The 27,282-nt window shown below is 50.1% G+C and overlaps 12 protein-coding genes across 12 annotated transcripts; 5 read left to right on the top strand and 7 right to left on the bottom strand.

Annotated features, from left to right (window-relative positions):
• Positions 1–22: 22 nt before the first annotated feature.
• GGS25DRAFT_471548 (uncharacterized protein) lies at positions 23–1,809 on the bottom strand. The gene is made up of 2 exons (XM_049259357.1): positions 575–1,809; positions 23–444 (listed from the first exon to the last, which is right to left on the bottom strand). The coding sequence occupies exons 1-2, from the start codon at positions 1,209–1,211 to the stop codon at positions 308–310; spliced, it is 774 nt and encodes a 257-aa protein (XP_049121746.1). The 5' UTR covers positions 1,212–1,809; the 3' UTR covers positions 23–307.
• Positions 1,810–1,889: 80 nt separating this feature from the next.
• Positions 1,890–3,886, bottom strand: GGS25DRAFT_527491 (amino acid permease/ SLC12A domain-containing protein). Its single transcript, XM_049265095.1, has one exon. The coding sequence runs from the start codon at positions 3,575–3,577 to the stop codon at positions 1,907–1,909; it is 1,671 nt and encodes a 556-aa protein (XP_049121745.1). The 5' UTR covers positions 3,578–3,886; the 3' UTR covers positions 1,890–1,906.
• A 144-nt stretch (positions 3,887–4,030) lies between these two features.
• On the bottom strand, positions 4,031–4,943 carry GGS25DRAFT_517254 (glycoside hydrolase family 61 protein; the record flags this gene model as incomplete). The annotated part of the gene is made up of 4 exons (XM_049263354.1): positions 4,031–4,183; positions 4,255–4,598; positions 4,655–4,748; positions 4,821–4,943. 4 exons carry the CDS (start codon positions 4,941–4,943, stop codon positions 4,031–4,033), a joined length of 714 nt encoding a protein of 237 aa, XP_049121744.1.
• Positions 4,944–6,209: 1,266 nt separating this feature from the next.
• On the top strand, positions 6,210–7,603 carry GGS25DRAFT_527487 (SET domain-containing protein; the record flags this gene model as incomplete). The annotated part of the gene is made up of 3 exons (XM_049265094.1): positions 6,210–6,231; positions 6,296–7,148; positions 7,230–7,603. 3 exons carry the CDS (start codon positions 6,210–6,212, stop codon positions 7,447–7,449), a joined length of 1,095 nt encoding a protein of 364 aa, XP_049121743.1. The 3' UTR covers positions 7,450–7,603.
• A 316-nt stretch (positions 7,604–7,919) lies between these two features.
• GGS25DRAFT_471543 (uncharacterized protein) lies at positions 7,920–9,887 on the top strand. The gene has a single exon (XM_049259356.1). The coding sequence runs from the start codon at positions 8,375–8,377 to the stop codon at positions 9,563–9,565; it is 1,191 nt and encodes a 396-aa protein (XP_049121742.1). The 5' UTR covers positions 7,920–8,374; the 3' UTR covers positions 9,566–9,887.
• A 150-nt stretch (positions 9,888–10,037) lies between these two features.
• Positions 10,038–11,404, top strand: GGS25DRAFT_48487 (uncharacterized protein). The gene is made up of 2 exons (XM_049260497.1): positions 10,038–10,854; positions 10,968–11,404. The coding sequence occupies exons 1-2, from the start codon at positions 10,264–10,266 to the stop codon at positions 11,334–11,336; spliced, it is 960 nt and encodes a 319-aa protein (XP_049121741.1). The 5' UTR covers positions 10,038–10,263; the 3' UTR covers positions 11,337–11,404.
• Positions 11,405–11,762: 358 nt separating this feature from the next.
• On the bottom strand, positions 11,763–13,265 carry GGS25DRAFT_471538 (P-loop containing nucleoside triphosphate hydrolase protein). Its single transcript, XM_049259355.1, has 2 exons — positions 12,403–13,265; positions 11,763–12,324 (listed from the first exon to the last, which is right to left on the bottom strand). The coding sequence occupies exons 1-2, from the start codon at positions 13,098–13,100 to the stop codon at positions 12,030–12,032; spliced, it is 993 nt and encodes a 330-aa protein (XP_049121740.1). The 5' UTR covers positions 13,101–13,265; the 3' UTR covers positions 11,763–12,029.
• Positions 13,266–13,393: 128 nt separating this feature from the next.
• On the bottom strand, positions 13,394–15,398 carry GGS25DRAFT_517249 (FAD/NAD(P)-binding domain-containing protein; the record flags this gene model as incomplete). The annotated part of the gene is made up of 3 exons (XM_049263353.1): positions 13,394–13,853; positions 13,911–14,697; positions 14,762–15,398. 3 exons carry the CDS (start codon positions 15,396–15,398, stop codon positions 13,394–13,396), a joined length of 1,884 nt encoding a protein of 627 aa, XP_049121739.1.
• Positions 15,399–17,540: 2,142 nt separating this feature from the next.
• Positions 17,541–19,295, top strand: GGS25DRAFT_48279 (CRAL/TRIO domain-containing protein). The gene is made up of 5 exons (XM_049260296.1): positions 17,541–17,825; positions 17,911–18,052; positions 18,140–18,171; positions 18,235–18,572; positions 18,633–19,295. Exons 1-5 carry the CDS (start codon positions 17,632–17,634, stop codon positions 19,178–19,180), a joined length of 1,254 nt encoding a protein of 417 aa, XP_049121738.1. The 5' UTR covers positions 17,541–17,631; the 3' UTR covers positions 19,181–19,295.
• A 424-nt stretch (positions 19,296–19,719) lies between these two features.
• Positions 19,720–20,966, bottom strand: GGS25DRAFT_48315 (magnesium-dependent phosphatase). Its single transcript, XM_049260329.1, has one exon. It carries the CDS (start codon positions 20,438–20,440, stop codon positions 19,727–19,729), a length of 714 nt encoding a protein of 237 aa, XP_049121737.1. The 5' UTR covers positions 20,441–20,966; the 3' UTR covers positions 19,720–19,726.
• A 1,323-nt stretch (positions 20,967–22,289) lies between these two features.
• Positions 22,290–24,065, top strand: GGS25DRAFT_48221 (Glyoxalase/Bleomycin resistance protein/Dihydroxybiphenyl dioxygenase). The gene is made up of 5 exons (XM_049260251.1): positions 22,290–23,141; positions 23,196–23,348; positions 23,403–23,647; positions 23,716–23,825; positions 23,895–24,065. Exons 1-5 carry the CDS (start codon positions 22,713–22,715, stop codon positions 23,930–23,932), a joined length of 975 nt encoding a protein of 324 aa, XP_049121736.1. The 5' UTR covers positions 22,290–22,712; the 3' UTR covers positions 23,933–24,065.
• An 858-nt stretch (positions 24,066–24,923) lies between these two features.
• On the bottom strand, positions 24,924–27,157 carry GGS25DRAFT_471524 (uncharacterized protein). The gene is made up of 3 exons (XM_049259354.1): positions 25,848–27,157; positions 25,428–25,782; positions 24,924–25,371 (listed from the first exon to the last, which is right to left on the bottom strand). Exons 1-2 carry the CDS (start codon positions 26,822–26,824, stop codon positions 25,584–25,586), a joined length of 1,176 nt encoding a protein of 391 aa, XP_049121735.1. The 5' UTR covers positions 26,825–27,157; the 3' UTR covers positions 24,924–25,371; positions 25,428–25,583.
• Between the last annotated feature and the right edge of the window lie 125 nt (positions 27,158–27,282).

Genomic DNA, 27,282 nt, shown 5'->3' with positions numbered 1-27,282 from the left:
TAAACCAAATCATTATTCATGCCCCGAATATATATTTCTATTGTTAACTGTAACAATAAATCTGTCTTGTGAGGAAATCCATTGTCCTCGCTCTATGTGGTAGTTAGGTATCACCAATGCTGTGCTATTGTTTGAATCCCTTTGTAGTAAATACTCTTTCAATTATCCGTTGCTTCAGCCCCCTTTTCAACAATGGATGGCGGACAATCACTTTGTTCGTAATGTTTAGAGTCTTATCTGGGGCTCTAGATAGGTAATAGCCGTCTGACTACACCGTAAGGGTATGAGTATAGACCCATGAAAGGAATTACGACTTTTGACCAATTCCGGTTCTCATGAAGAGATTTGGTGGTAGGTCTCGCGACGCAAATTCACTATCCACTTCATACTTGACATCTGATCCTTCACCTTGAAAGCCTAGGCGTGCATAAACACCTCTGCCCACTATAGTAGTATGAATTAGTAATTGTAAGTTCAATTGGTATTGGCAGTAGTTGAGTAGATGAGTAGTTGAGCCATGAGGGGAAAGGGGGACCCCTCTGCAAACGGAGTCCAAAGGACTGATGATACTTACTGCTCGATGCTTCAGTGATAGCCTCCAGCCCACCCCTACGCTGTGCTTCGTCAAGCCCCCACTGAACCAACTTTCCAGCAATCCCCCTACGTTGGTAGGCTGAGTGCACACCACAGATGGAAAGGTGAAATATGGACGGTTGCTCCGACGATTGCTTCTCTTTGGCAACCTCGACACGACGCGTAGTGAAAGAGCGCCAGACCTGGCACAGGAAGCGCTGCTCAGACTCGTTGCCCGGATATAGTGCTTCAAGATCGAGAGAGCTGCGCAAGTCATTGGACGGTTGATCTCCATGGCCCTCCACCATTGACAGTTGTGCCCAAACAGCCATGCCGGCGACGACACGCTTGCCTTCGCTAGGTACGGTTGCCACGAGAAAGATCTTATTTGGTCTTCCCTTGTTGTCGTAAGTTATGCTTTGCCATTCTTCAACCATCCGGGCCGCAGCTTGAGGTCTACCTTCGGGGCCGGACTTGTTCCATTCCGGGTTGGTAGCCATCCATATCGCATCGCGAGCCTGGTTGCCAAACGCATCGCAGATACAGTCGAATCCAGCAACAACTTCCCCCGGTTTGCTGACTACCTCTATCCGTACATCATCCCCCGTGGGGTGTGTTAACACAGCTTGGCTAGCCATGTTTAGCAACGAGAGACTAGTGGGTATTGAGGCCAGGTAGGTACGGAAGTGAAGATGATGACGAGGCGGGGAAGTTTCATATATTACAAAGGGGACTGGTTCACAATTCAAGGTTAGGTATTTATCTGACGTTGACCCAGCGCTAGCTATTTATTAGTCATAATGATACCCTAGGATAGAGCTGCCAAGGTTCGATCGAGACCCGGTCCGGTGGCCTTCAGTGAAGTGGAGATTTCATCCATCCTCCTATTAACAATATTTCTCTTGTAGGTAGGATGTATTATATCTCTTGGGTATTGTTTTTTTTACCAACCGTGATAAAAAACCTGTCCCTGGATGTAAGGTGGAAATAGGGGCTAAAGTCAGGGGTAAACCCACCTACGTAAGTGTCGAACAATTAATTAGCGATTGCCAATAACAATCCTAGAATAGGAGAAAGAATGCAACTAGGTAGACAATGAGGATTGTTTCAATTCTTTCACAGAAAATTGTAAGACTATGACAGAGGCAACATAAGGAGCAGAGAGCAGCTTATGCGCTTTAGTCTGAGCACCTTGGAAACCTTAGGCAACATTGGAACCTTGGAATGGTGGATAGGATGGTTCTTAGTTACTAGGTAGTAGGTAAGTTGAGGCACTTAAAAGTAGGCAGTTAAAGGAGCTGTCACGACTCCGAACTCCGAACTCCGCTTTATTTCATTCCCAGCCCCAGATCATGTATATCTTCTTTACATATTTATTAGCTTTGTGCCTAGAAAAATCACTCGAATCCAGGATAGCATCCTCAGGATGTCTATCAACTATTACATCCGTGAATCTCGTCTGCAGATCGACTGATTCGGGAGTCCTAATCCACGGGTCTTGTTTAGCCCATATCCTGTGACATGAGTATATCAATAGAAACACTGGGATGCCAATATACGCCGTGAGGAAGTCCGAAACGGTAAATTTCCCAGGGAAAAAGACTGAGAATCCATTAAGCAACCCAAAGAGAGCAAACGCTACGACGGCTATCCACGATAGCCAAGGTTGCAAGACACTCGTGTAAGGCAGGTCGGACCTATCGATCCCTTGCACCGAACATGCCTTTCTAAATCGGAAGTAAACGAGGCAGCAACACGTCCAGCTGATGAAAGCGGCCGTGTTGATGATGCTGACGAACCAATTGAACACAATTCCACTGACCGTGCCAACATTCAAGTAGGCGAGCAAAGCCAATAAGCTCGAAGCTATAACCGCATAGACGGGCACCCCGTGCGTATTACAACGCGCGAATATTCGCGGTGCGCTCCCCACCACCGCGAGTGAGTACAAGGAGCGGCTGGACATATACAGCACCGAGTTTCCGCTGCTCCACGCCGACGTGATCACAACGGCGTTGATTACACTATCCAGGCCATGAACCCCCGCATTCTCAATCGCGATAACCCACGGCGACGCGGCGACCCCCTTCCCGCCGTCCGTAAGCGCCGGCTCGTCGCTGCGGCATATAACGCCGATCGCCAGGGCGCCCAGCGCATAGAACAGGATCAGGCGCCACACGAAGTGCAGCGCCGCCTTGGGCAGACTCCGGCGCGGATCCGTCATCTCGCCCGCCGCGATGATGACTAACTCGGGACTGAAGTTGAAGCTGAAGCACGAATAAACCAACGTGAACAGAAAAGCGCAGAACCGTCCCCCGGCGCCCCCCACCAAATACTCCTTCGTCGCGCCGGGCGGGTCGCGCCAGTAACTAAACCCCAGCCGCGTGTGGTCGGGTCCGCCACCGAAGAACAGGACGACGGAGAGGACCAGCAGGCCGACGATCGCAAACACCTTGAGCGACGCGAACCAGAACTCCGACTCGCCGTACACGCGGACGGGGCACAGGTTCAGCGCGACAATGACGGCGAGCGCGAGCGTGATCCACGCGGCGGTCGGCACGGGGCTGCGCGGCCAGTACTCGACGACGACGGCGGCGGCGGTGACCTCGTACGCGACGCTGATGCCCCACGTGTACCAGTACAGCCAGCCGAGCGCGAAGCCGAGGCTCGGCGACACGAGGCGGTGCGCGTAGTACGCCACTGACATCCCCGGCACCGGGAGGTAGGCGCCGATCTCGGTGAGGGCTGTGACGATGCCGTACACGAGGATGCAGATTGCGAGGTATGCGGAGAACAGGAGGGCGGGCCCGGAGGTCGCGAGGGCTTGCCCGGTCCCGACGAAGAGGCCGGTGCCGATTGTGCCGCCGAGGACGAGCATTTGTGCGTGGCGCGATTTGATCCCGCGTTTGGTGCCGGGGACTGAAAGGGAGGGGGAGGGGGAGGGTTCTTCGATGGTGTCTCCCATGGCTTGGTCGGTGATGATGGACTGTTTGGGTTCTTGCATGGTAGTGGTAATAGGCGCTTGGGCTTGTTTACAGCTATTTTATCGACTTGAGCAACACAAAGGTGCCTAACCTAGGTAAATATGAAAGTAAGTACCTACCGAGGTGAGAGGTAGGTAGGGACTCGTATATCAAGGCGTGGAGTGGCGTAAATATCGCTTACTCAGGACCATCCTCAGGTGGGATAGGGGAAGCTCTTATCATCCAGTTACATCAGATCGATCTTATTGTGACTGTTAATTGGTAGAGAGTCTACGATTTAATTGCTGACGTTTCACAGGCATGTGAAAGAAGTAGATGGTCTGTTGAATAGGTACCTACCTATATCATTCATTGAAGACGAATACCTATACTTGCTATGCACCTACTTACATGCAACTCCATTCAGATAAACTATGCGATGCTTCTATTCCCTCCCTTCTCCATTTATTGGCAAGTTTTCGCGAATAAGGGATTCAACTTCCATAAACTGGGGGGCCGGGAATCTTGTACTCTGTGAAACTGTTGCCCCAGATGTCGACCTTGATACCGGGGTCGCTGGCGCTGTAAGCACCAGGGAATTTCACACCCTCTGGGTTTGCGGAACCTCCGCCGGTGACCGTGATTTGCTATTCACCTTCGTCAGCATGCATGGTCACACTTTTGTAAAGTGAGCTTTCAAGAAGAGTATTCGACTTACGTAGCAGGTCATATAGAACTGGGCGCCGTTCGCCTGGGAAGCTGTATGCAGAGCGATGGTCTCCGCACGCAGGAGGTAGTCTCCCGGGGCGATGTCAGCCGGGATCTTGACATCTTGTTTGCCGCAGTTCTTGTTCAAGGCGTCGTTGCCCCAGGCCTTGGTCGCAGGGTCGTAGCCCTGTTCGTAGATCTTGAACCAGGATGATGACCCGTCGGCCGAGGCAGCGTCTTCAACTTTGCTTAGGTACGCCAGGACAGGCCCGAAGTGGTTTCCACCTAAGGCCTCTCGGGTGCAGTCTCTGTCGCCCGGCTGTTGGTGCATTTCTACCGTGACAGTATCGCCAGCTAGACGCTCGTTAGAGGATGGTAGGTAAGTTAAAGGGTTGAGAAGATTGTTTTACCAGCTACACTGCACTTGGCCGCCGCGGCCTTGGTGCCTCCAACATTGCAACGAATGTCGTTTGAGGCCACACTAGTAACGGGGTTATTGTTTGACTTATTAGGAGTTAGTCTCTGAGTTATACTAAACGATTTATTGCCTTCAAGGGCCTTTTCTGTTTAACGTACTGGAAGCCTGGCGCAAGTGGATTCCTCGTCTTTCCCAGCTACCCACAGCTCTTGGAATGTAGCGTGGCTAGCAGCTGTGGCCGCCAGCGAGGCGATGACGAGTGAAGCAGTCGTAGCCCTCATTTTGTAAGTATGTGAAGAGAATATAATTCTGATCGACTTTACTTAGGGTTTAGGGAGTCAAGAGAACCTGATGGGTCCTAGATGGGCTGAGCCAGGATTAAATATGCGTCCTACGAGCAGCCCGGTAACATGGAAAACCACTACGTGCAAGACTATACCAATGGCCCGAGATACTATATGAGATATAGGGCATTCGCGGTATGGTAGGTCTCGTGTACTGACCTATGACATAGACACTACCCAATCCTAGAGAGAACACAATCTGCCTAAATAGCATATCCTGTCCTAGCGATTAATAGAAGATGGATGATCTTACCTTGAAAGAGCCTCACGACTGGGATCGAGAGATCTGGGTAGATGAAAGCAGAACTAAAACCGCCGAATGGACCGGTGGGATGCTCCCCTTTTCAGACACTCTGGTAGCGTTTCATTGGATCACCTTTGACAGATCGTCTTCATGCATCGGATTTCGGATGAGGCTTCCGCTTCATTATGCGTTACTCTTTCTGATAGCAGCATTGTGAATAGGTACTTAGGCATCTAAGTCATTCGGACAAATATTGTCAAGCCGTAGGTAGTTATGCGCTAGGTGTGAATATGAAAGAGCAGACTGCAGAACCACAAGCTCGTAGGCAGACATTTATAACAAAGTGCAAATGCACAATTGCCTACCTAGGTACCTAGATCACTTTGTCTTTTTCTTTTACAAAAGTATATTGACATGCTAGGCAATGGGTAATTTCGATGGTCGAAGTCTTGTAATGGGTTTGCTAGAGTAATGGATCCCTACAGCTTTAGAAGTCGACTATACCTAAGTGACGAGATGAGAGGGAGTAGAGACCCCATATCACTGATGACTGGCATATTAGACCCAAGGCAGATACAGGCAGTCAACTGTGAAAAACATTTACTGAGGCAGCAAGAATGCTAAGGCTACAAGAGATTTGTTGCTAGGTAGGAGGGTATTGTCCACTTTGGTTCTCATTACCACCTCCAGCTATTACAAATCATCTACTTCAGGTACCTACTATTAGATTATGCTGTCACGCCAAACAGTGAATGATCTTTCATTATTTCTCTTGAGTTTCTATCAGTATATCTGAGATACTCTAGCCACCTACTTGGGTAGGTAGGTAGGTATATAGGACCACGGAGTACAGGGTCCCTATATCCTCAACACACCTAAGAACCCTCTGAATCGCCAAGAGCATAGCTTGCCATCTACACAAGTCACCACTAAGTCCACCGCTGGATAGAAAAGTAGACATGAGCGGCATAGAGGCAAATGGTGAGAAACACACCATCCGAACATCTCATCGCATTTCGGCTCATATAACTAACCACCCCATCAGCAATGATCGAGATCCGCCGGACAGGCTTGACCGGCGGCCCTCGGGTCTTCGCGGTCGCAAACATCCGCCGGGGCACGCGCCTCGCCGCCGAAAGCCCTCTCATCACCGTTCCTCCCATTCCCGAAAACGACGAGCTACCCGAGCTCTGCAAAGCCATCGACAAGCTCCCCGACGCCAACGCAACCGAGCTCGCCAACATCTTCTGCCCCTCCTCGATCATCGAGCCCCTGCGAACCGACCTCCGCGTCCGCAACACCGTCTGGGCGCACTACAAAGCGAAGAAGTGGAAGGACGACGACTCGGGCCACGTACTATCGCAAGGCCCGAGCCGGCGGAAGCTCGTCCGGCGCACCACCAACCTCTGCGTCAAGTTCCTCGTGACCAGCGTGCAGCTGGGGCCGAGCGGCAAGTACGGGTCGGGTGTGTTTCCAATACACAGCCGAATCGGCCACTCGTGCGAGCCGAACGCGCACAACGCGTGGAACCCGACGATACAGCGGCTGACGCTGCACGCGACGCGCGACATCCGCGCCGGCGAGGAGGTCTGCGTCGACTACACCGCGAACGTGTGCCGCACCCGCCGGCAGCGCGCGTTTGTCCTGCTGTCTTCGTGGGGCGTCAACTGCCGCTGCGCGGCGTGCACGCAGCCGGCGGTCGAGAAGCTGAGACACCGCATGCTGGTCATTGATGGGGCGTTGGCGGCATACGCTTGCGGCGCGTCTAGCGATCCGAAGTTTGCTCTCAAGTACGGCGTTCCAAGCGTGACGACGCCTGCGCAGGCGTTGCGGGCGGCGGAGGAGCTGGTGCAGCTGCTCAGGAAGCAAAGGCTATATGGCATGGAACTTTGTAGAACGTAAGTAATGCATCAATTTTTCTACTGCGCTTATAAGATCCTGCTATGTCAGTGCTGCAAGGCTGATTATGACAATGATAGGTTTCGTGAGTGCTCGAAGTATGCTCTCGACAGCGGAATCTTCGATAAAGCACTGCAATATGCACAGAAGGAGTTGGAGCTGGAGAGACTATTGATCGGCACGGACACGGAATACCTTCGGGGAGATCTCTACGGCGCGGAATGTTGGATCAAGTCCGTTCGTGAGAGAACAAGCCACAGACCTAATGCAGGTTATAGTTACTGCCAAGTAGGTGAATAGCTGAAGTGGATTTAGGATCAGCATAGTTTGATGCCTATTACATGTAGGTTCATAGCCTTTATGTATTGGATATCATAAATCAATACGAAGTAGCATTCGCACAGAAGTGTGATGAAAAGAAAGAATAGGTATCGGAGTTGATCTTTGATTCTTGATTCAGGGGTATTGCAACTACCGGTACCCACCAGATACCACCTAGCAGCCCTGTAGTGGAGGTCGATACTACTACCTCCCTAACCTCCAGGCTCCAGGCTCCAGGGCCACTAGGCATTTAGGTCTAAGCACCAATCTAGCGTGTGTAAATAGCGCCAAGTAGCCCTATGCACAGGGCCGTATGGCACTGCCAATGGCGCAACCCAAGGGTCCCAGGGCTCCATTTCGTACTATTCCAGGGCTAGTTCGTACTTCGTACCGAGTGGTAGGCAGGCAGCAGGGCAGGGCACTAGAGAAGCTCCATTGTAGGATGATTCGTTCGATTTTCGCATCTTGGCTGCGCCACGGTCTTAGTCGTCGCCCGGGCGTCTTCCAGCTTCTGTTTAATAAGACTTTAAGTACATACAGCCAGTACCTAGTACCTATATGTACACTGCCATCCCGTTGACATAGCCCTAAGGCCTCTACATATTTCTACCTTTTAAATCACCTGGAAGGAAGAGAGGAAGAAGTTAGCCAGTTCGACTCATACAAGTCTTGAAATTGTCTAGATTCAGACCGTGGTGTACACGTTTTGCCAATACTTCGTTGGCTTTCTGAGTTAGGTACTTGAGGTATACCGTATGTACCTGGGTACAAAATAGTACTAGTACTTTGGTACGCGGATTCGACGATAACATCGGAAGCGGAAGCACTCATAATAATATGAGGACTCGGTAATACGAGAACTGCCACGAAAACAAGAACGGGAAGGGAAGGGAGAATACACACCATGGAGCCGGGACCCCGACACGGAGTGCTCGATGACAAGGTGGCCCGTCTAGCCGGCCCAGTACATCGGGCAAGCGAGCTGCCCGGGGGGCCAGTACACAGGACAAGCGAATTGTCCGCGGGCCCAGTACAGCGGCCCGCCGAGTTGCCGGCGAACCCTAGTAGTCGTGCCTCGGCAGTCGAGCTTCCCGCAAACATTCCCGCAGAGCTCTCGAGCGGTGACGTCGTCTTAGCAAACGCGCCTTCACACCACCAACACCACCATCACCATCACCAGCCACACCAGCCGCCGCCCTACTCCAGCCCATCAGACAGCTCTCACGATGTCCGGACCCAACTACCCAAAGGCCCGCAGTACTACCCCGGGCTCCCCATTCTGGACTATCGGCAGTACCTGCCGCCGCTGTTCGAGCTATCGGCCGACTCGACGACCATCACGAGCAAAGCAAACCACCTCTCAGAAAACCCGCGCGCTCTCGCCACCTTACTCCGCGCCATGGCCACGGTGCCGCCGAAACCACAGGTGCTGATCCAGGGGAACCGCGGGCGCAAGGTCGACTTCAGCATCAAGCTGAACCTGATGAACCTGCTCGTCTCCGCGGACCCGCGCGGGCGCCTCGACTACCTGCGGTGCGTCGGCAGCGACGAGATGGCCTTGCGCGGCGGCAGCGAGCCGGGGCTCAAGCCCGACTTCGGCGTCGACAACGGGCTCGACGCGTGGTGCGAGCGCTTCGTCAAGGACGCGACGCCGATCAAGAAGTTCAAGCTGGAGCGCGTGGTGGCGAACCTCGACACGGCGTGGATCGAGGGCAAGATCCGGGGCCTGGTCGCGTCGACCGAGTATAAGGGCCAGGTGACGGTGCAGTTCCCCGTCACGCACGCGAAGGTGGTGGTGCACAGTCCGGATAAGCGCGGCAAGTTCCTGACGAGCGTCACGTCGATGTTCGCGACGAAGAGCAAGTACGAGGTCGTCAAGGCGGTGTGGCCGTTTGCGACGAGCAAGAATGGGGACCCTGGGCGCAGGTGTGTGGTTCAGAGCGAGAAGATCTGGTGGGAGGAGTGGCGCGATCCGATTAAGTACGCCGTCGCGACGCAGCGGCAGGGCTGGGTCACGAATGAGGATAAGCTGGAGTGCATCATGGAGAGCAAGGGGAGGGGCATTTCGATGGTGGATTGGGGCCCGGAGTTGTAAGTAACGCCGGGTGTGTGCAGATTTTTCATGAACCTGGCTTTATGAGATGGGAGGCTATATGAGTACGAGTAAGACACATGAAGAGACCTGTAATTATTCTACCTTTTTTTATCTTCTCCCCCCGTTTTCTGGATACCATGGTGGTTTGGTCAGATAGATACGTCTTGCATACATAGATAGATTTAGGTATATATGAGTCTGTACAACTCTTGTATAAAGATAGAAAATATATTAACCACCTACCTAGGATACCCTAGGTACCTCGGTAGGTCGGTAATTTACATCAACAGAAAAAGGGGCAAGTAAAAAAAAAGAATTTTAAGAAACAAGAAAAAGGGGGTTTGCAATTAACAATTACCCCTGACTGCAATCTGCATACAATTCAATCGGGAAGGCGGACTCTACCGACCAACACTTTCGGGAATGGATGTGTAATTAAAAAAAAACAACGAGAATCCCAACAAAGATCTCCGTTTGGTTGGCGAGCTGAGACTGAGGTAGCAATCAACCTGTCTCCCTTTCCCGGCTGTCATATGCCACCAATTATGCACCAATTACCCGGTCCCAAGAGATAGACGAACCCTAGAACGGCAGGATATGGAGGGTGAATGGCGAGGTCCATGGACAGGCCGAGATTCTCCTCCCGATAGGAGCCAACGTCGACACTGAGTCGAGGCCTTTATGTGGATCTTCAGCATATGCAGAATTTTTATTATTTGGCTCCTACCTCGCTACCTTACCTCCGGGGCTACCTACATAATGCCTACTTTTCCAGCACCTCGCTTACTGCTAACGGCTTCGACTCTTCAAGAAAACAACAAACTTTCAAGAGCCAAGTTTACACCATGAATCTCACACACTCCCTCCTCCATCTTTCCCTCCTCCTCTCCTCCGCCCTCCTGGCAGCCGGCGACTCCCCCCCGCCCCAACTCCCCGTGATCTCGAGCATCGCATCGGATAGCCCGCAGCAATGCTCGCCGGGGCAGGACATGTCGATCACCTTCCTACCGGACGTGCTTCGTCTCGAGCTGCGGGGCATGGCGCTGGCGCCGGGGGGCCACGGCCGGACGGACGAGAACGCCGTGTGCCAGTTCACGGCGGAGTTCGGCTCCTGGTGGTACCGGTACCGGTTCGCGCTCGCGAACGTCACGTACCGGGGCCACTTCGAGGCCGACGACGGCGTGCAGCTGCACGAGCTTGCTGCTAGCGCTGTTTTCAGGTACGAGAACAGAAAGGTAAACCCCGAGAGGGCGCCGCCGGATGTGTGGAATGTGTCGATGGCTACGATGGTAAGTGTGCTGCTTCTGCTCACCTATTCCGCCATTTTTTTATTTGGCTCCTCGTCTTGCTGTATAGGTACCTAGGTACTAGGGGCTAGGTAATGGCAACTAACAACCGACAGATCGACAACACAGCCCAAGCAGCCATAGGCGGCTCGGGCGTCTTCAACGACGACTTCTCCGTCAGCGCCCCAGCGTCCGCTGACCTCGAGTGGTCGACGTGCATGGACGGCGGCGAGGGTACCGGGGACGCGAAGACGAAGATTTTGTTCATCCTTACGGCGACGACAAGCGACAAGACCGGCGAAGGTACCGGTAAGCTGACGGGAGGCATGACGTTTGACTTTGGCGTCGTCTGGGAGGCGTGCACGCCGGACCGCGCGGTCAAGAATGCTTGGGGCCAGAAGAGGATCGACGACTGGTCTGTCTGCACGTATAACGACACTAGCTTAAGTTCGAGTGCGGTACCACGGGCCTTGGGGGCGGGCTAGACTCGCTGGGTTGACGCTGGAAAGGGTAGAGGCAAGGTGTGATTTCGGTTGCTAAGTGCATGTTGTTGATACACGCTGAACCTGGAAAGCTTTTCGTTGATTTAACGAGCTGTCATTTATGATATGAGCCCTGGTCCTAAATGCTGGGTTTGGTTGGGGGTAGATAAGAGAACCATAGTTCAAGACAAATGAAACAAATGAGGATTGATGTAGGTACGGTAGCGAAGCCCGTAATATACATGTAAGTCTTTAATAGGTATACAGAACTATTGTACCATGGAAAGACATGAAAGGAAGGGTACCTATGCATGAGATATCCAAGTCCAGGCCGGCCTTTTCCTACCATAGAACGAGTCATCATGGTGCAAGTTCACACATTCTATACGCACCTGCACCTAGTCTACCCTCCCCCCCTTCATCCAAACCACCACATCCCTCCCCCTCTTCACCGCCGCGCCCACCCTATGCGCCACCATAACCACCGTATACCCCCCTTCCGTAAGCTCCTCGTGTGTACAATATCAAGAATCAGCTCCTCGATCGCCACATCCAGCAACGCCGTTGCCTCGTCCAGCAGAACGACTGGGTTCGCGCCGGATATGCTCAGAGCGTGGACCTGCAACAGTGCGCGCGCAAGCGCGAGGAGCTATCCCTGGCCTACTGAGAGTGGGGGGGATGATGACAACGGCTGCTTTAGAACGGGGTGGTGAGCGATTGCATCGTGCGAGGAGTCGTGGTGAAGTGCCCCCACAAACGCACGGTGTTTAGAGCGCGGACAATGGTATCGTTTGCCAGGGTTTGCGAGGGATCAAGGTTGGGGCGGAGGCTGGCTTGGGGGAAGAGGAGGGGGTCCTGGGGGACGGTGACGAAGCAGCGGGGGCGCAGGACGGAGCGAGGGATGGGGCGGAGGTTGATGTCGTCGATGGTGATGGAGCCGGAGTTTATGTCTAGGAGCTTGAGGAAGGTGAGGAGGAGGGAGCTTTCGCCGCTGGAGGATGGGGTTAATTATTGGCTAATTTTCGAGGGTAAAGATGTGGGTGGATAGGAGGTAGGTAGGTAAGCTCACCTTCCTGTTCGACCACATATGACGACATTCTGGCCAGGGCTGATCTGCAACGATATATCGTCCAGCGTCTTGACATCCGGGGAGTATGAAGCAGTGATATTTACGATATTGACCTCCCCACGCCTTGGCCATGCCTCCAGAGGCACCACCGCCTCGAACGGCCGGTCTTCCGGCGCAACCTCGTCCTCGAGCCCCTTTATCCTAGCAATCGCGCCAAGAGCTATCTCCATATTCGTCCACGACTCGATCAGACCGAGTAGCGTGGTATTTGCAATCAGTACCATATTCAGCGCAACCCTATTTGGCCTCCGGAGGTAGTGTCCCTGAGGACAACAGCCAGCGCAATGACGCCGACCGCGATCCCCGCGACGAGAAGGTCGAGCACGATCTTGAGCCAGCACTGGAGACACAGGAGGAGATAAAACGGCTTCTGGGACTCGTCCAGACGGCGGAGATGCTCCATCTCTGCCTTGGGCTGGCCCCCGAATGCCCGTATTGTGGTCAGTCCATCCGTGGTCTCTAGGAAGTCGATGATCACCACAGACCGGGATTCGAGTTCGAGAAGTCGGAGCTGTCGAGAGGTTCGGAGGTATACTCTCTGGACGAGATACACGATTGCAAGATATAAGGGTAGAGTGAGTGCGAGCAGTTTTGAGAGTCACGCCTTTGACCTCTCGATGATTGGTTGAGCCATGCATAAGCAGAAGCAAGTGACCCTTTTTAGGGCTAGTTTCACCATTGATATAGAGGTCCTAAGGAGGCACATAATTCCGAAGGTGTGGGAGACAGGTATCCGGGGAGAGCTTCACAATTAGGTACTAATGCATACCTCGTAGACACCAACATCTACTATCGAAAACAGGTTCAGCAATGAACCCTCACTTATATCAAGTTGTAATAATAACTAGGTGCTTAGGCAAATACATGATGAAGCTAAATTAGTTAGACCCTACCATAAGACATTGATGTTGTACAACATTGGTACATCGCCCTAAGCTTGAGATGGCTTGTAGAGCCCTTCAAGCTGTGCCTTTATCTGAACAGCCAAAAACCGTGAGAAGTAACGGCAGATGGCAAGATTGCCACCGTGGTACCAGAACCCTGGGTGACCGCTCGGCCGCCACATTACTTTGATCTCGCCTTCCTCGTCGAAGCCCCAAACATCAGAGGTTTTGCTCGCAACCTTCTCCCCAAATATGGCCTCTGTAGATGTCCGCATGTTTCCGTATCCTGTCGCGCAGACAATCTCATCTGCTTCTAGCTCAGTCCCGTCTTCGAGTTTCACGCCCTTGTGAAGAATCTCGCTGATGCCAAAGCCATGCTTGACCTTGATCTTGCCGTCGATGATCAACTGCGTGGTTCCGACATCAATGTAGTACCCTCCACCACGTTGGAGATATTTCATCCACATTCCACAGTTCATCGGACCTCGATCCGTTTTAAGACCAGCTCTGTTTGTTCATTAGCTTCATTGCCTTACCAGGGTTTACACAGGATTCGTTTCATACTTAGCGAGACCTTCAAGGATGTCCTTCTCATTGGTTTCTGAAATCTCGTTGATATCAGCATGCAGAGCCTTGAACAGCTCAGATGGTCTGCTCCACGCGATCAAATCCCCCTCGTCGACTGGGGGGCCTCCCTCGCAATATAAAGGTCCTAAAAAGTGGTCCATGACTGTCTTGTTACCTATGACGGTAGTTGACGATCGCTGAACAAGGGTTACGTCGTATCCATTTTCGTAGTAGTCTTGAGCAATGTCCATTGCAGAATTGCAGCCGCCAATCACAACAGCTTTCTTTCCTTTGGTGTTCTTCTTCGCCCCTTGGAAATCGGAAGAGTGACAGAGTACATCACCCTGGAAGAGCTTCATACCCTTGAATTCAGGGAAATTTCTCTTTCCAGAATGGCCAGTGGCTTGCACGATGTGCTTGGGGCGTAATTCCCGGACCTCGACACTTCCATCCTTCTTCTTTCGCTTCAGAACGACGACCCAGTGTTTCTTCTCATCATCCCAAGTACTAGACTCAAGGCTCGTACTAGTCCATACGTTCAACTCGAGGAACTCAGCATATGCCTTTAAAAAGTCTGCTAGCTTGTCTTTCGGAGTAAATATCGGCCAAAAGTCTGGAAAGTTCATGTATGGCAGATGGTCGTACCATATAGGGTCGTGAAGCACTAGGTGATGGTACCGTTTTCTCCAGTTGTCGCCCACATTGTCGTTCATGTCAATGATCAGAGTAGGGACCTGTAACATCTTTAATCGAGCATGTGCAGAGAGCCCAGCCTGCCCAGCCCCTTTTTCACAAGTTAGTTATTAGGTATCAAAGAGCAAGAAAAGAGGGGGAGTATGGGAACCTACCAATAATAAGTACGTCGGGGTCAGAACTTTCAAAGTTGATCTCCGCCTGCCTTCTTTCTAGCCAGTTTTTCCTCCCGATGTGTAACCCATGAGTAGCACCGTTCGCTCTCAAGGAGCCAAATGGTTCGGGGTGATCGTTAAGGCCTTGCACAGAGGTATACAGGGTCCAAATTTTCCATTCGCCACCAGTCTGAACAAGCTGGGCAAGCCCACGGCCAGATCCATGCTTGCTATTAATGCGAAGATACACTCGGATTCCACTGACGGATCCATCAGCTCGGAAATCCGCAAATTCTGCCCCGACCTTTTTCTCGGAAAATTGTTGGTCAATTTCGATATTAGCCAGGTGATGGCCTTTATCCAAGAAAGAGGTAATCTTTTCTCGGCCCTTCAAGGTGTGGAAGTCCCAAGTCAATCCAAGATGGTCTCTCCAATAGCCATTCTCAAGAAAGAGACTCGCTATAGCCTTATGGTCTGACTTTGTAAGGAGATTGTTGAATGTATCTACGATTTTGGAGGCTACCGAGAGAGCATCCACAGACTCATCTTTAGTAGTCGCTGGCCATGATGCGATGGGAAGGTCCACAGAACCAGGGACTACTTGTCGGCTCGAGTAGGAAGATTCTGTAGTTGTCATGACTGGACGTGTCGGGAGGCGAGGATGTGGTGAGACAGAAGGATGATAATAAGCAGGACGAAGCAGGCGGGTAGATATATGACGATGATATCGAGGCAGAAGAATATCGAGAAGCGAACATATACCTGAGTAGATATACAACTGGATATAGGCAGACATACGTTATTCTCGATGATCCTGATCCTCATCCCCCTCCCCGGATTCCACTAGGACGAACGGCTGCAGGACCCCCGCACGTCGTGTCACTGCTTAGCATGTAGCTAGAAGCAATAATGGAGGCATCCATGGTTGTTCCCACGATATATACTACCCTAAGGCTGCGACTTCGCGAATCAAATATAATGGACCTGAGATGCACCCCATTCCCCCGCAATTTGTAGAGCACCGGGGAAGGCAACCAACCTTATTCTTATTCCCATTGTAGAAGAGACACCGCAACGTCGTGGATTACTCGAAGCGGAAAGCCGATGAAGATTTCCAGATCATCGTCGTCCATACTCCTCAGTCTTGCTTACCTCGGTTTCAATCGACCCGATTTCCTTATCACGATGCATACTTACTTAGGTAGGTGTACGTTAGTCACAGTGACTCGTAAGTACGCAATTGGACTTTGCTCCGCTACGGAATTTGGAGGTATGCACATGATCTAGTCAGATTTTGCATTGTGCTGAAATCTCCAACGTTCCGGGTTACCTTATAATGATGTAGATGGCTGGCTGGTATTTACCACTCTGTACAGGTGTAGTACATGAGATCCACCAGCGTGTGAATATCCCATGAGCTATGCGTCCTTCGTCGCAGTTCTAATAACGAATCGGGAAATCATATGTAGAATCATTCGAATTCGGATCGAGATCTCTTGAGTGATCTTAGCACACGTTTATTTGAAGACGAGTAGAGATATCTGGGCCATAATTTGACATACAGATAATATGTAGATGCCCGTGTGCGAATCAGAATGAAGGAAAACATTGAAGGAAAGGGGAACAAAAGCTTAAGTTACTCTAGGTACGGTAGAAGCAACACCAAGGGGTCACATGACTATGGGGTAGGTACCACGTAGAACCTCCCAGAGTCCCAGGTAGTGTACATTGCAGTACACATGCATTACTAACATGCATAGTACCTTGTAGTTACTCCGATATCCGCACACATGCAAGTGCAAGGGTATTTTGAAAATACGACTCTGTTTCTATTAAAGGCCAAAGGTCTATTGGATGAAATCGTGGAGCCCCCACATATCCCTTTGAACGTTACAAGGCAACATAGGCAACAAAACTACTAAAAATAAACCCTAATACATCTCTTTTAATCCACTATATCCACATTTACCCACAACCCCATATATTGATCCAATTTTACTTCAAATACAACGCGATACAAAGTTAGCCGGTAAATATATTAATCCGGTATCTAGTGCACCCGATACGCCGGCGCAGCTGTGCCCGGCTGCCATCTAAGTTGACGATATTGATCCAGCTACGCGTCGTTCAAAAGCTCCTCCTAATCCTGAAGTTGGTACGCGTTTTGTTCCAATGGTAATCCCATCGCGAGACCCCGAGGCACGCGAGACCCCGAGGTACGCGATCTCCCATCCTTTTTGCATAGCAAGCTCGTCAGGGGAATAATATTTGGGGACGTTCTCGTCGAGGATTGAAAACATTATCGGAGAGTTTATTAAATATGGAGGCAAAAAAGACACGATCTCGATGTGGCACTTGTAATGTAGCTATGTGTAGTTCTAAGTACTGTTGGTACAAGTGGCATACGCAAAATTGAGTGGTAAATTATGTACCTACAGAATAATTAGATTTTATTGGATATTAGATTTATGGGACGGTGGGTAATTTGGCTTGGTTGTATCCTTGTTTATTTTTAGTAACTTTGTTGCCTATGTTGCCTTGTAACGTTCAAAGGGATAGATTCACAAGATCATTGTTAGATCATGGGAACTCCAATAGGATCGTCCTTACGTAAAGATAGTGACCAGGGTAGGTACCTTTCTCAGCCCTGGACTTCCCAAGAGACTGCCTGCCATGTGCTTTCTTCATTGAGCCTCTAATGTAAGAAAAAACAAAGGCAGTTAACTACTGTTTGTTTTCAAGTCATTAGACGAGCAACAAATCAGAAGTTCCGTTTTTTACAGTATCCTATTACTACATACCTCTTATAGGTAGTATCTCATTGTTATTCAACATAATTATTAGACAGTTGCTTGACAACACCACTACCAATGACCAAGCATACTGGTTCTTCCATGCACCGGGTGCCTTCGACCGGGGCAGTCGAACACGGCTATCCGAGTGGACATCTTGGGCACCTTACCGAGCATGAGGAGCAGGCACTAGTAGAATTCAAGACACTTCTTGAGGAGAAAGGTCTATACAAGCCGAACGATCCGAACTCTCATGATGATCCTACACTCCTGTGCGTAGAGAAAGCCTCGGTATCCTTTTTTTAGGTACACTATCTGAAATAGAACACCACGCTAATGCCATCACCAACCATCCAGTCGATTTCTTCGAGCGCGAAAGTTTGTGCCCCAGGATGCATACGTACAATTCAGCGAAACCGAAAAGTTCCGCAAGTCGAACCAAATCGAGGTTCTGTACGACACGATCGAAGTCGACTCTTTCGAGGAATCTAGGAAACTTGTATGTGACATCTATAACTACCTACTAGTACCCCGAGATATACTTTCGCCTAGCACATGGCAATTAAGCTTATTACTACCAATTTAGTATCCAAGATTTACCGGGCGACGTGACAAGCGGTAGGCGTTACATTCAACCGTATAATATCGCCGTAGGGTCACTAACAGCTTTTCCTTCATTAGCGGCATTCCCATCTACGTATACCAAATCCGACATCTTGACTCCCATGCAGTGGCCAAGTATGAGAAGTCGACCGAGACAACGTACAGCAGGGCGAAGACGGACGGGAAGACGCCCGCGAAGCTGCTGCGCTTATTTGCGCTATACGAGAACCTAACGAGATTCGTGCAACCGCTGTCTTCCGAGTGCACTGACCGCCCGCATCCCGCTACCCCGATCACCCTGAGCACCAATATTGTCGACATTTCGCATGTTAGTTTACGCATGTTCTGGAATTTGAAGGCTCACATGCAAGCAGCTAGTCAGCTAGCGACTGCGCATTATCCCGAGACATTGGACCGTGCGTTTTGTAGTTCTCTAGTATAACGGCCCGGGTAATAATACTAACACGCTCGCTTAGGAATCTTCATCATCGGGGCACCGATATTCTTCTCAACAGTATGGGGCTGGGTCAAGCGCTGGTTTGATCCGGTAACTGTGTCCAAGATTTTTATCCTCCAAGAGCACGACGTCCTGCCCGTCTTGACGTCATTCATGGATAAAGAGAACATCCCCAAGTGCTATGGCGGCGATTTAGAGTGGGACTTCTTCGACCAGCCAGCCTGGGACGACGAGATCAAGCGGATATGTCAATTCGAGAACGGCTACACTGCTTTCCCCACAGGCCCGCTGTACTGGAAGCCAATCGACGACGGCAAGCGACTCGAGTGTCTCGCCGTAGGCACCATCAAGGGTGGTTCAGACAGAAGGGAGCGCGTCTGCACCATCACGAGGGCCTACCCGCCCAAGACCACGGAGGATACCCTGGTGTCCGCTACGGTATCCCAGACAGACGACGCAACAATAGATGCCGACGAGGCCTTTACGACGCCCACCGAAAAGGCTTCTGTCAATGTAGACGTCCCAACTGCGAACATCGCGGCACTATCGCTCGCCGAGGCTAAGTAACGAAAAGCTACCTGCTGACTTACTACCTAAATACATATATAACCTACTCAGGATAATCCTACATACCCTATTACCCTTTTCTTCCCCTCATGCATTGGACACGACGTGGAAGGGTTGATGGATATTGAGACAATGTAAAGACTTGGATTTAACATCTGTCATATATAAGAAGATAATCGACGTGGAACTAGAATATATATTTACGATGGCGGAAGAATAACTACCTACAATGGAGTCGCCATTGGCGCAGGATTTTTTGGAATATAAAGGGGGTGTCTTATTATTTTGTGGGGGGCGTTTGGAAAGAAGAACCACATGGCATACATATATAATATTTTTGATGCTTTGGGTGATATGTATGGCACTTGGTCCTATAATCCAAACGCCAAACGCCTACTCGTCTAGACTCTGTCTCTGTCTATATTCTATCATAGCGTGGAAAAGTTCCATCTATACGCTGTGCCCCATCGTAGTCTACTGTCTAATATCCAATAATCGTAGCACGGAATCAAAGCAGCAGTATTTTAAGTAGGTAATCTGGTATCTTCAAACCCCCCTCCGCTTCCTCCACTCCTGTATCCCGCTTACGATCTCGCCCCACGAAACCCCGTCTCTGACAAGCCACATCGTGACCCCCAGGGACTCGGTATCCCTGTTCCTGCTCTCGTCGTCGAAGAACAGCATCTCGTTGTACGGGATGCCCGTGCGCTTCGCCAGCGCCTCGAAGTGGCGTATCTTGGAGCTGGGGTATATCTCGAGCCCGGCGTCGAAGAACTCGACCGCTTTCCGGGCCTTGTCCTTGCGGCTGGCCAGCGCGGCCGCCACCGCACTGCCACCTTTACTACCGCCGTCCTCCTCCCCCTCCGCTGTGGGCGCTGGTGCTGATAGTAGGGTGCTCGCGGGCGGCACGTGCAGCAGCTTGAGCATCTCGCGGCCGAGCTCGGGGGCGTGGGTGCGGCTGGCGACGGCGAGCTTGACGCCGGCGAGCGAGAGGCCGTGCAGGATGGCAGGCACGTCGCGGTAGAAGGCGAAGGACTCGCCGATGCGGTCCGTGCACGCGCTGTGCGCGGCGTTCGGCGCCAGCGGCGGGTACACGTGCGTGTCCACCCAGAACGGCCACAGCGTGTAGTCCAGGTCGAAGACGACGGCGCGCGGGAGCGGCTTGCCGTCGCTGAGGATCGAGGGGATGGGGATGGTGGTGCTGCCGTCCGGAGCGCCGGCGCTCGGGAGGGTGGGTTGCTTGGCGAGTTTTTTGACCATGGTTTAGGTATTTTTATGTATTTTTTATATGTAGGTATAAAATAAAAAAAGGAGTGGTACGTAATCGGGGTAGGTATGGTACGGTTCTCTTGCACCCGAGCCGCACTGGTATGGATTTGGGACGGTGGGCCAAATCAATTGAAACCGCCAACCCGCCAAAACATTAAAAATATTGATTATATAAGCACAGGGTACAAGGCTTGCCATACAAATTTATATGGTAACAGATGTACCTTTACAAGGAGGGGAATAACGCTACATCCTACCATATATACCACCATATACACCACCATATATACCACCATCAAAGACTCTGGATATTTCATAAAACTTATTCTGAATAGTCAATATATATATACAATTAGTTAAATAGGTAAAAAAACAGCTCAACAACAGCTGAACAACGGGTGAACAACGGGTCAACAACAGCTTAACAATGGGTCAACAACAGCTGAACAACAGCCCAATTACATAGGTGGCTAGGTATGTATTTAGGTACCTACGTATGCTACAAGCCTCTAAGATACCTCCTAAATAGCTACTTAGGCAGCTAGAGACTTGAATAGCAACTGCAGAGACCTTCAAGGCTGTTATTGAGCCGTTGTTGAGCCGTTGTTGAGCCGTTGTTGAGCTGTTGTTCAGCCGTTGTTGAGCCGTTGTTCAGCCGTTGTTCAGCTGTTGTTGAGCTGTTGTTTATGTATTTAATTAATTATATATATATATATTAATTATTGAGGATAAGTTTTGTCAAATATCTAGAGTCTTTAATGGTGGTATATGGTGGTATATATGGTGTGGGCGCAAGGTACATTTATTACCATATAAATTTGTAAGATAAGCCGTGTACCACGTGCTTTTTTTTTATGTTTTGGCGGGTTGGCGGTTTCGTTGATATGGCGCACCATATTTGGTTTAGGTGGATGGATGGATACTTGGTACTTTGGTATACGTTATGCGGGGGAGCATGGATGTGTAGAAAAGTGAGCGGCTGACGGTAATATTATAATGGCCGATGACAATGGTGATCAATCAAGTTGTCCCCGCACACCGTTCTAAGGATACGTACATGCACAGCATTCGATATTCAAATTTAATGCAGTGTATCGTACATGTATTCGTATGTAGGCGTAATAGGAATTTCGGGTGAAGGATTGAAGTGTATGTAGGTACCGGCCTTTAACTTCCAATGGAAAAGAAACAATTGAGATTCGATCGATCCTCTTTCCTTTTTTCTTTTTTTTTTTTTGTAGTACAAATTGTTATACTTCCACCATTCACAGTCCCGGGGACATCTAGAGCTGCAGAGGGGGAGATCTACCGACTTTTACCTACGTCATCCTTTAGCATAGTATTTACTAGGTTAACAGCTGAGATGTGGCGCTGCTTCTCCAAAAATACGATCGTACCTACTTCCAGGCATAGTTAAGTACCTACCTCCTATTATCGGCATATCTCCCATTGAACCCATTGAATCTCCAAGTTGCCCCAACTTTTCAAATTCTAATCAGATCAAATGATGGATAGAGTTCAAGGGTTAAGGTTGTAGCTATTAGCCGATTTAGTCCCGGATTTTGCTCCGCGGATTAATTTCTAAGCTGCAATAAGCCAAACTTGAAAGTTAAGGCATTACCAACTCCCCACGTTTACCACGTGTGCGTCCAAAGGTAAGGAGAGACTTGGTATCTTGGTATCTTGGCATCTACAAAATGCTTGTATTACATAGCACTACTATGTAACTCGAGACACCAACTTGACAAGCGAGGGGGTGGTTTGGTCTGGTAAACCCATCCCCAAACGTCGTAGCATGGGACTTGGAGCTTGAAAGAACCCCACAAAGACCAGCAGAACCAGAACTGCCGAATGGATCGAATGTATTCTACTACCAGAAATCAGAAATCAGAAATGCCAACATCCATGGATCCATGCGGGGCCGTTCAAGGTGGGCTCGACTACGCCGGTCACTCCCAACTTGTAAGACATTCCAAGCTACCCAGCCTTATTATTTGAGAATAGTACAAAGACCTAGATGAATCTAGTAGGGTCATTGATTCGCCGTGTTGCCCGCGGACGGACTCCTCCACCCACCTCCCCGTTTTTAGCCGTTTCATAAGACCTTTGTCGAATATTATATAATGCCTCCTGCCGTCACAGACTGTTGGCAGACTTGATCTTGATCCTTCTGTGTTTCACTTACCAACATCTCATCTTCATCGACGACTATATATAAAAGACTACGAAGGTTGTTCCAAGGCAACGCCTAATAATACACAACATGCCGTCTAACGAAGCCCCGAGGAAGATCCAGCTGGTGCGCATCTCCCACGTGTACTATAAATACACGGACTTTCCCAAAGCTTTAGAGTTTATACACGACTTTGGCTTCACCGAGGAGAAGAGGGTTTCGGACGAGAAGATTTATTTCCGCGGGTACGGAACCGAGCCGTGGGTGCTTTGTGCCATCAAGGCGGACAAGGCCGAGTTTGGAGGCGTTGGCTTTGTTGTCGAATCGGAAGAAGATCTGCAGATTGCGTCTGAGACACTGCCAAAGGCGACCAAGATATATGAGCTCACCGATGCTCCCGGTGGGGGCAAAGGTGTGACCTTCCACGATCCCGTTGATGGATATCCCATGCACCTCGTGTGGGGCCAAACCCCCTCGGCGATGTTGGAAATCCCACTGCCTCACGAGCCATTCAACTACGTAAGGATATCAAAATCCAGACCCCCATGGCTCTCGTGCTGATCAAAATTATAGCCTACCGAGAAGAACAGGCCTGCGGGCAAGTTCCAGCGATTCCAGAAGCGGCCCGCCCCGGTTCACAAGCTAGGACACTTCGGCGTACGGACGACGAACTTTGCCGCTGCCCACGAGTTTTACTGCAAGCACTTTAACTTTATAGCGAGTGACGTATGAACACTATTTTTGTCCCTTGTTTTCAGATAATTACTCACTCCACAACAGCTCATCCACGATAAAGAGAAGGTCGACCGAACGGTGTTCTACCGTCTCGACAGGGGGGATGAAGAGGTCGACCATCACGTGTTCTTCTTCGCCGAAGGCGGTACCTACCGGGTCCACCACTCGTCGTTCGAGACGCACGATTTCGATACCCAAGTCCTCGGCCACGATTGGCTCCGTGAGAAGGGGTACAAGAACTGCTGGGGCGTTGGAAGACACGTCCTCGGCAGCCAGATCTTTGACTACTGGTATGTTTCTCAGCCTTTTCCCCTTTTCCTTTCATTTGCCTGGCCTTAGACTAACCATCACGAAATAGGTACGACCCCCATGGCTTCATCATGGAGCACTACGTCGACGGCGACTTAGTCACTGCCGCCGAGCCCACACACCGCTCGATGGCCGGCCCTGGAAGCCTGCACGTCTGGGGTAAGCTTTTTCCTTCACGCCCATCGTAAACTTCTGCAAGTAAGTAAGCCAATGCTAACCTCGAAATAGGACCCGAGCTCCCCAGCGACTTCCTCACCCCGAGATAAGGCCCCATCCAACATCTGGTGGTTGAGTCCTTGGATTAAAACCCGGGAAGGGAGAGTCCGAAATTGTCTTTCCAGCCTATGTAGTAGCAAGTTCCCTGTTTTATCTGTGTTAGTTTTAGTCTCCGAAAATGCTTTCGCGTGTGCTTTGGACGTCTAATGATATGAAATGTATTTGTATATACCTACCTATGAATATTACGCGTTGAATGATTTAACGTTTCTTTGTGGCAATTTCTCTTGGTAGACTTGTCGTCGTGGTGAATTTTCACCCACGACAAGTGCTAGGTAGTAGATGCACCGTAGCAGGCGCCCCCCTATTCGCGAGAATCGTTCTAAACTTCATCCAATAAAGCCATACACCCCAATGGTTTCTCGCAATTTCTATCATTGGGATGCATGAATTCAACTCCTCACTGAACGTACCTAATTGCCCCTACATTAGTAGGTAATTCTTGGCTACCTACCTAGGTAGGTCGGTAGGCAGGTAGGTAGATAAACATAGTATCTATTCTTAGATCAATGGATCCATCCCGCCCAGCTTGTAATCATCTCCTTCGAGGAAAAGTCGTTCCTCGTCTATTAGCATTACCTACAAAGTCAGAATCATTCATTCTTCATCTGGGCAGCCAGGTAGGTATCTAAATTTCTCTCGTGTTGGTCTCCACCATAGCTAGGTACCTGGGTCCTGGGTATTTATGTATGTACCTCGGCAGGTCGAGAGCAGAGAGCTTGGCCTTGGAGATTTTGAAGGTTGCTAACCTGGGGTTGGTACTATTATTATTATTATTATGTTACTTCTGTATTGCAAGGTTTATAGTCCGAACAATCCGTCGCAGTTCGTGGTTTGAATTTTGACTAGGTATCTTATAAGTAGCTAGAACCTGCTAGGCGCATACCTGGAAGGGTATGAATCGTTTCTCGTAAGCAAAGCCACGACAGGCCAACGTCCAGGGTGCCCTAGGTAGGCACTTATCTACACTCGAAAGCACATCAACGTCACAGGGAGGCAGCGAAGAATGGAAATAAGCAGCCATATTCTTCGCCAAAAAGGCAACGAAAGCGATACACAATTTTTTTTGATTGCTACCTATGGACAGCGTGTTTCCAGATGGGGCTTTTTCACACATATCCACGTGATGTTCGGGCTTAATCCCCAACCAAGGAGGGGGAGAATATGTATGTATGTTCACCGTGATGCTGGTTGCCAGCCATCCATATTTTGACCAAGGAACTCCCTGTCGAACGAGCGTCTAACCTAGGAGACTACCCAGGTATCTCTACCTACCTAGTTCACGTGACTTAGCTGTGGTCAGTAGGTAGGCTACGATACCTGCTAAAAGACCGTATAATGCCTAGATAGGTAGAGAACCTATGTCGAAGTAGTTCCAGGCAACAATATCCCTCATTGGGAGGGCCACCCAAAAAGTTGTAACTGAAATCTTCAATCTGTATTAGCAATAGGCTGGTAATGTCGTGTTGGTTAACAAAAACTTACCATGGCCGTATCCTTGTTCAGAGCTTATCGGAGTTCTTAGAACACTAAGCTCGCAAGTGTTTTTCTTCGGTCGAGTCGAGGTCGGTCGAGTTTCCTAGCATTAGTGCTTTATAACTCATCTTTTTTTATAAATGTAGATTAAAAGTTATGCGGTGATCATATAAACCTGCCTCGCATGACTAGTCGGCGCCAGACAGCTTCTTCATCCTCATCCTGATCGGCCGAATTCGTCGGTGTGTGGTCAATGGGATCGGGAGGGTCGGGGTTTTCGCATAACTCGAGGAAATCGGCCGCCATTCCGTCACCGGGAACGAACCCGAGGTTCCGTAACGTGTTAAATTGCGTCGAGTCCAGCCTATAAGGTTGGTATGAACTATTTATTGTGGGTGAAAGGTAGTTTTGAATGCTTGTTTAACATACCATCGAGAAGTCTCCTCTAGATGACGTGGGTCTGCCCCAAGCACCAACGGGGGTGGACCATCTGGATCGTGGGGCGGTGGCTGTTGAGTAAAGTTCACCTCCACATCGACTTTCATTCGACTTACTGCCGGAGACTCATTCGTGAAGGGTGAAGGGTTTCCATAGCCACTGACAGATCCAGAAGGAGTAGAATTCTGACGAGCAGGCATAGCTGATGGTGTGCGGTCAAGGCCAAAATTCTGGGGACTGTTTGCAGAGTATCCTGCATTGTAGGTGGATATTTGGGTTTGGACAGGTTGAAGGGGCCGTCGTCGAATTTCGTCACTTTGAATGTATATATCGGCAGGATTCTCGGGGGCGCCATGAGGATTCGCTGGGCCGGTTTGCGACAAGGAAGCACATGACATTGATCGATTAGATCGCCCAGACATGCCCTTAGCCATGTTAGATTGGCGATGGGAATTCGAAGACTGAGTCATGCCCATACCGTTCTGTGCCAGAGGGATTGTCGAGGGAGCTTGCTGCTCGATTGGGGGCAGGAGCAAATCAGGGCTCTCTCCATTTTGTAGGAATCTGCCCAGCCGACTCTCCTTGAATCGGGTTACCAACTCTGATTGGTTATCACCGTTTCTAAAGTAATCTAAGTTGGATATTCCGGTATTGGCGTAGGTACCACTGCGTAGGATTTGCAAGACGATGTCCTCGAGTTCGGGTCTTGCTTGGAGGACAATGGCCCAAAGGCGCTCACCATTCTGTCCGGTGTAGCCACTTCGAGGCCCTCTCTTACGTACAGGCCTATTGTAAGTGCATTCGGCGCCGACACGCATGCAGACACTGCACTTGGGCACAGCATTATCGCATGGCTGATGCTGCAAATTACAGCGATCGCAGGCACGAGTTGCCTTGCGCTTCTTTCGCCGGCTCTCGTCGGTTTCAATCTCGACATCCACCTCGACTTCGCTCATATCCTCCGCCATACCACACCAAAGGAAAATCTGTTAGTTTCGTGCCAGTTCTAAAATCCAACTTTTCCGTCGTAAATGAGCGTATACTTGTCTCCCTCTCAGAGCGACAAGGAGTGAGAGGGAATCTGCACACCCTTTGTCTGGGTGAGTTTTTTCTTTTAAAAGAACAGCATGAGAATATTACTGGTTGGTGAGGAATGATTGATAATGCATAAAGTTGAAATATATAGGTAAGGAAACGTTGTTGCTGTGGTAGGAATAAGGAAGTTTATTTCCTGTGGTATTGGTTAATATCGAGTCGCCAATGTTACAATTCATATGTGCAGTTGTGAAGTGCCAGCAGCTCCTTGCCGGCGCGCGTAGGCGGGGCATAGCTTACCTAGCTTAGCTACAAGGTTGTAGTTATGTACTAGGTACCGAGTACCTAGTACCGAGTACCTTCCTAGTCCATGTACTAGGTTAGCCTACTA

The sequence above is a fragment of the Hypoxylon fragiforme genome (genome assembly GCF_022984875.1).
Source record: "Hypoxylon fragiforme strain CBS 206.31 chromosome Unknown GGS25scaffold_1, whole genome shotgun sequence".
Lineage (NCBI taxonomy): Eukaryota > Fungi > Ascomycota > Sordariomycetes > Xylariales > Hypoxylaceae > Hypoxylon > Hypoxylon fragiforme.
Note: the sequence above shows the minus strand (reverse complement) of the source record. Positions and strands in the feature narration are given on the sequence as shown.

Excerpts from the sequence above, each read along its gene's own strand:
- GGS25DRAFT_48279 (XM_049260296.1), top strand. The coding sequence starts at position 17,632 with ATGACCAAGCATACTGGTTCTTCCATGCACCGGGTGCCTTCGACCGGG. Across the intron at positions 17,826-17,910 it reads CATGATGATCCTACACTCCT|TCGATTTCTTCGAGCGCGAA; the intron begins GTGCGTAGAGAA and ends CCAACCATCCAG. Across the intron at positions 18,172-18,234 it reads ACCGGGCGACGTGACAAGCG|CGGCATTCCCATCTACGTAT; the intron begins GTAGGCGTTACA and ends TTCCTTCATTAG.
- GGS25DRAFT_48221 (XM_049260251.1), top strand. The coding sequence starts at position 22,713 with ATGCCGTCTAACGAAGCCCCGAGGAAGATCCAGCTGGTGCGCATCTCC. Across the intron at positions 23,142-23,195 it reads CTCACGAGCCATTCAACTAC|CCTACCGAGAAGAACAGGCC; the intron begins GTAAGGATATCA and ends TCAAAATTATAG. Across the intron at positions 23,648-23,715 it reads AGCCAGATCTTTGACTACTG|GTACGACCCCCATGGCTTCA; the intron begins GTATGTTTCTCA and ends ATCACGAAATAG.
- GGS25DRAFT_471538 (XM_049259355.1), bottom strand. The coding sequence starts at position 13,100 with ATGCATGGCTCAACCAATCATCGAGAGGTCAAAGGCGTGACTCTCAAA. Across the intron at positions 12,325-12,402 it reads ATATGTGGTCGAACAGGAAG|CGGCGAAAGCTCCCTCCTCC; the intron begins GTGAGCTTACCT and ends CCCATCCTCCAG.
- GGS25DRAFT_471548 (XM_049259357.1), bottom strand. The coding sequence starts at position 1,211 with ATGGCTAGCCAAGCTGTGTTAACACACCCCACGGGGGATGATGTACGG. Across the intron at positions 445-574 it reads TATCACTGAAGCATCGAGCA|TGGGCAGAGGTGTTTATGCA; the intron begins GTAAGTATCATC and ends ATACTACTATAG.
- GGS25DRAFT_48487 (XM_049260497.1), top strand. The coding sequence starts at position 10,264 with ATGCAGAATTTTTATTATTTGGCTCCTACCTCGCTACCTTACCTCCGG. Across the intron at positions 10,855-10,967 it reads ATGTGTCGATGGCTACGATG|ATCGACAACACAGCCCAAGC; the intron begins GTAAGTGTGCTG and ends AACAACCGACAG.
- GGS25DRAFT_527491 (XM_049265095.1), bottom strand. The coding sequence starts at position 3,577 with ATGCAAGAACCCAAACAGTCCATCATCACCGACCAAGCCATGGGAGAC.
- GGS25DRAFT_471543 (XM_049259356.1), top strand. The coding sequence starts at position 8,375 with ATGGAGCCGGGACCCCGACACGGAGTGCTCGATGACAAGGTGGCCCGT.
- GGS25DRAFT_471524 (XM_049259354.1), bottom strand. The coding sequence starts at position 26,824 with ATGGCGGAGGATATGAGCGAAGTCGAGGTGGATGTCGAGATTGAAACC. Across the intron at positions 25,783-25,847 it reads CTAGAGGAGACTTCTCGATG|GCTGGACTCGACGCAATTTA; the intron begins GTATGTTAAACA and ends CCAACCTTATAG.
- GGS25DRAFT_48315 (XM_049260329.1), bottom strand. The coding sequence starts at position 20,440 with ATGGTCAAAAAACTCGCCAAGCAACCCACCCTCCCGAGCGCCGGCGCT.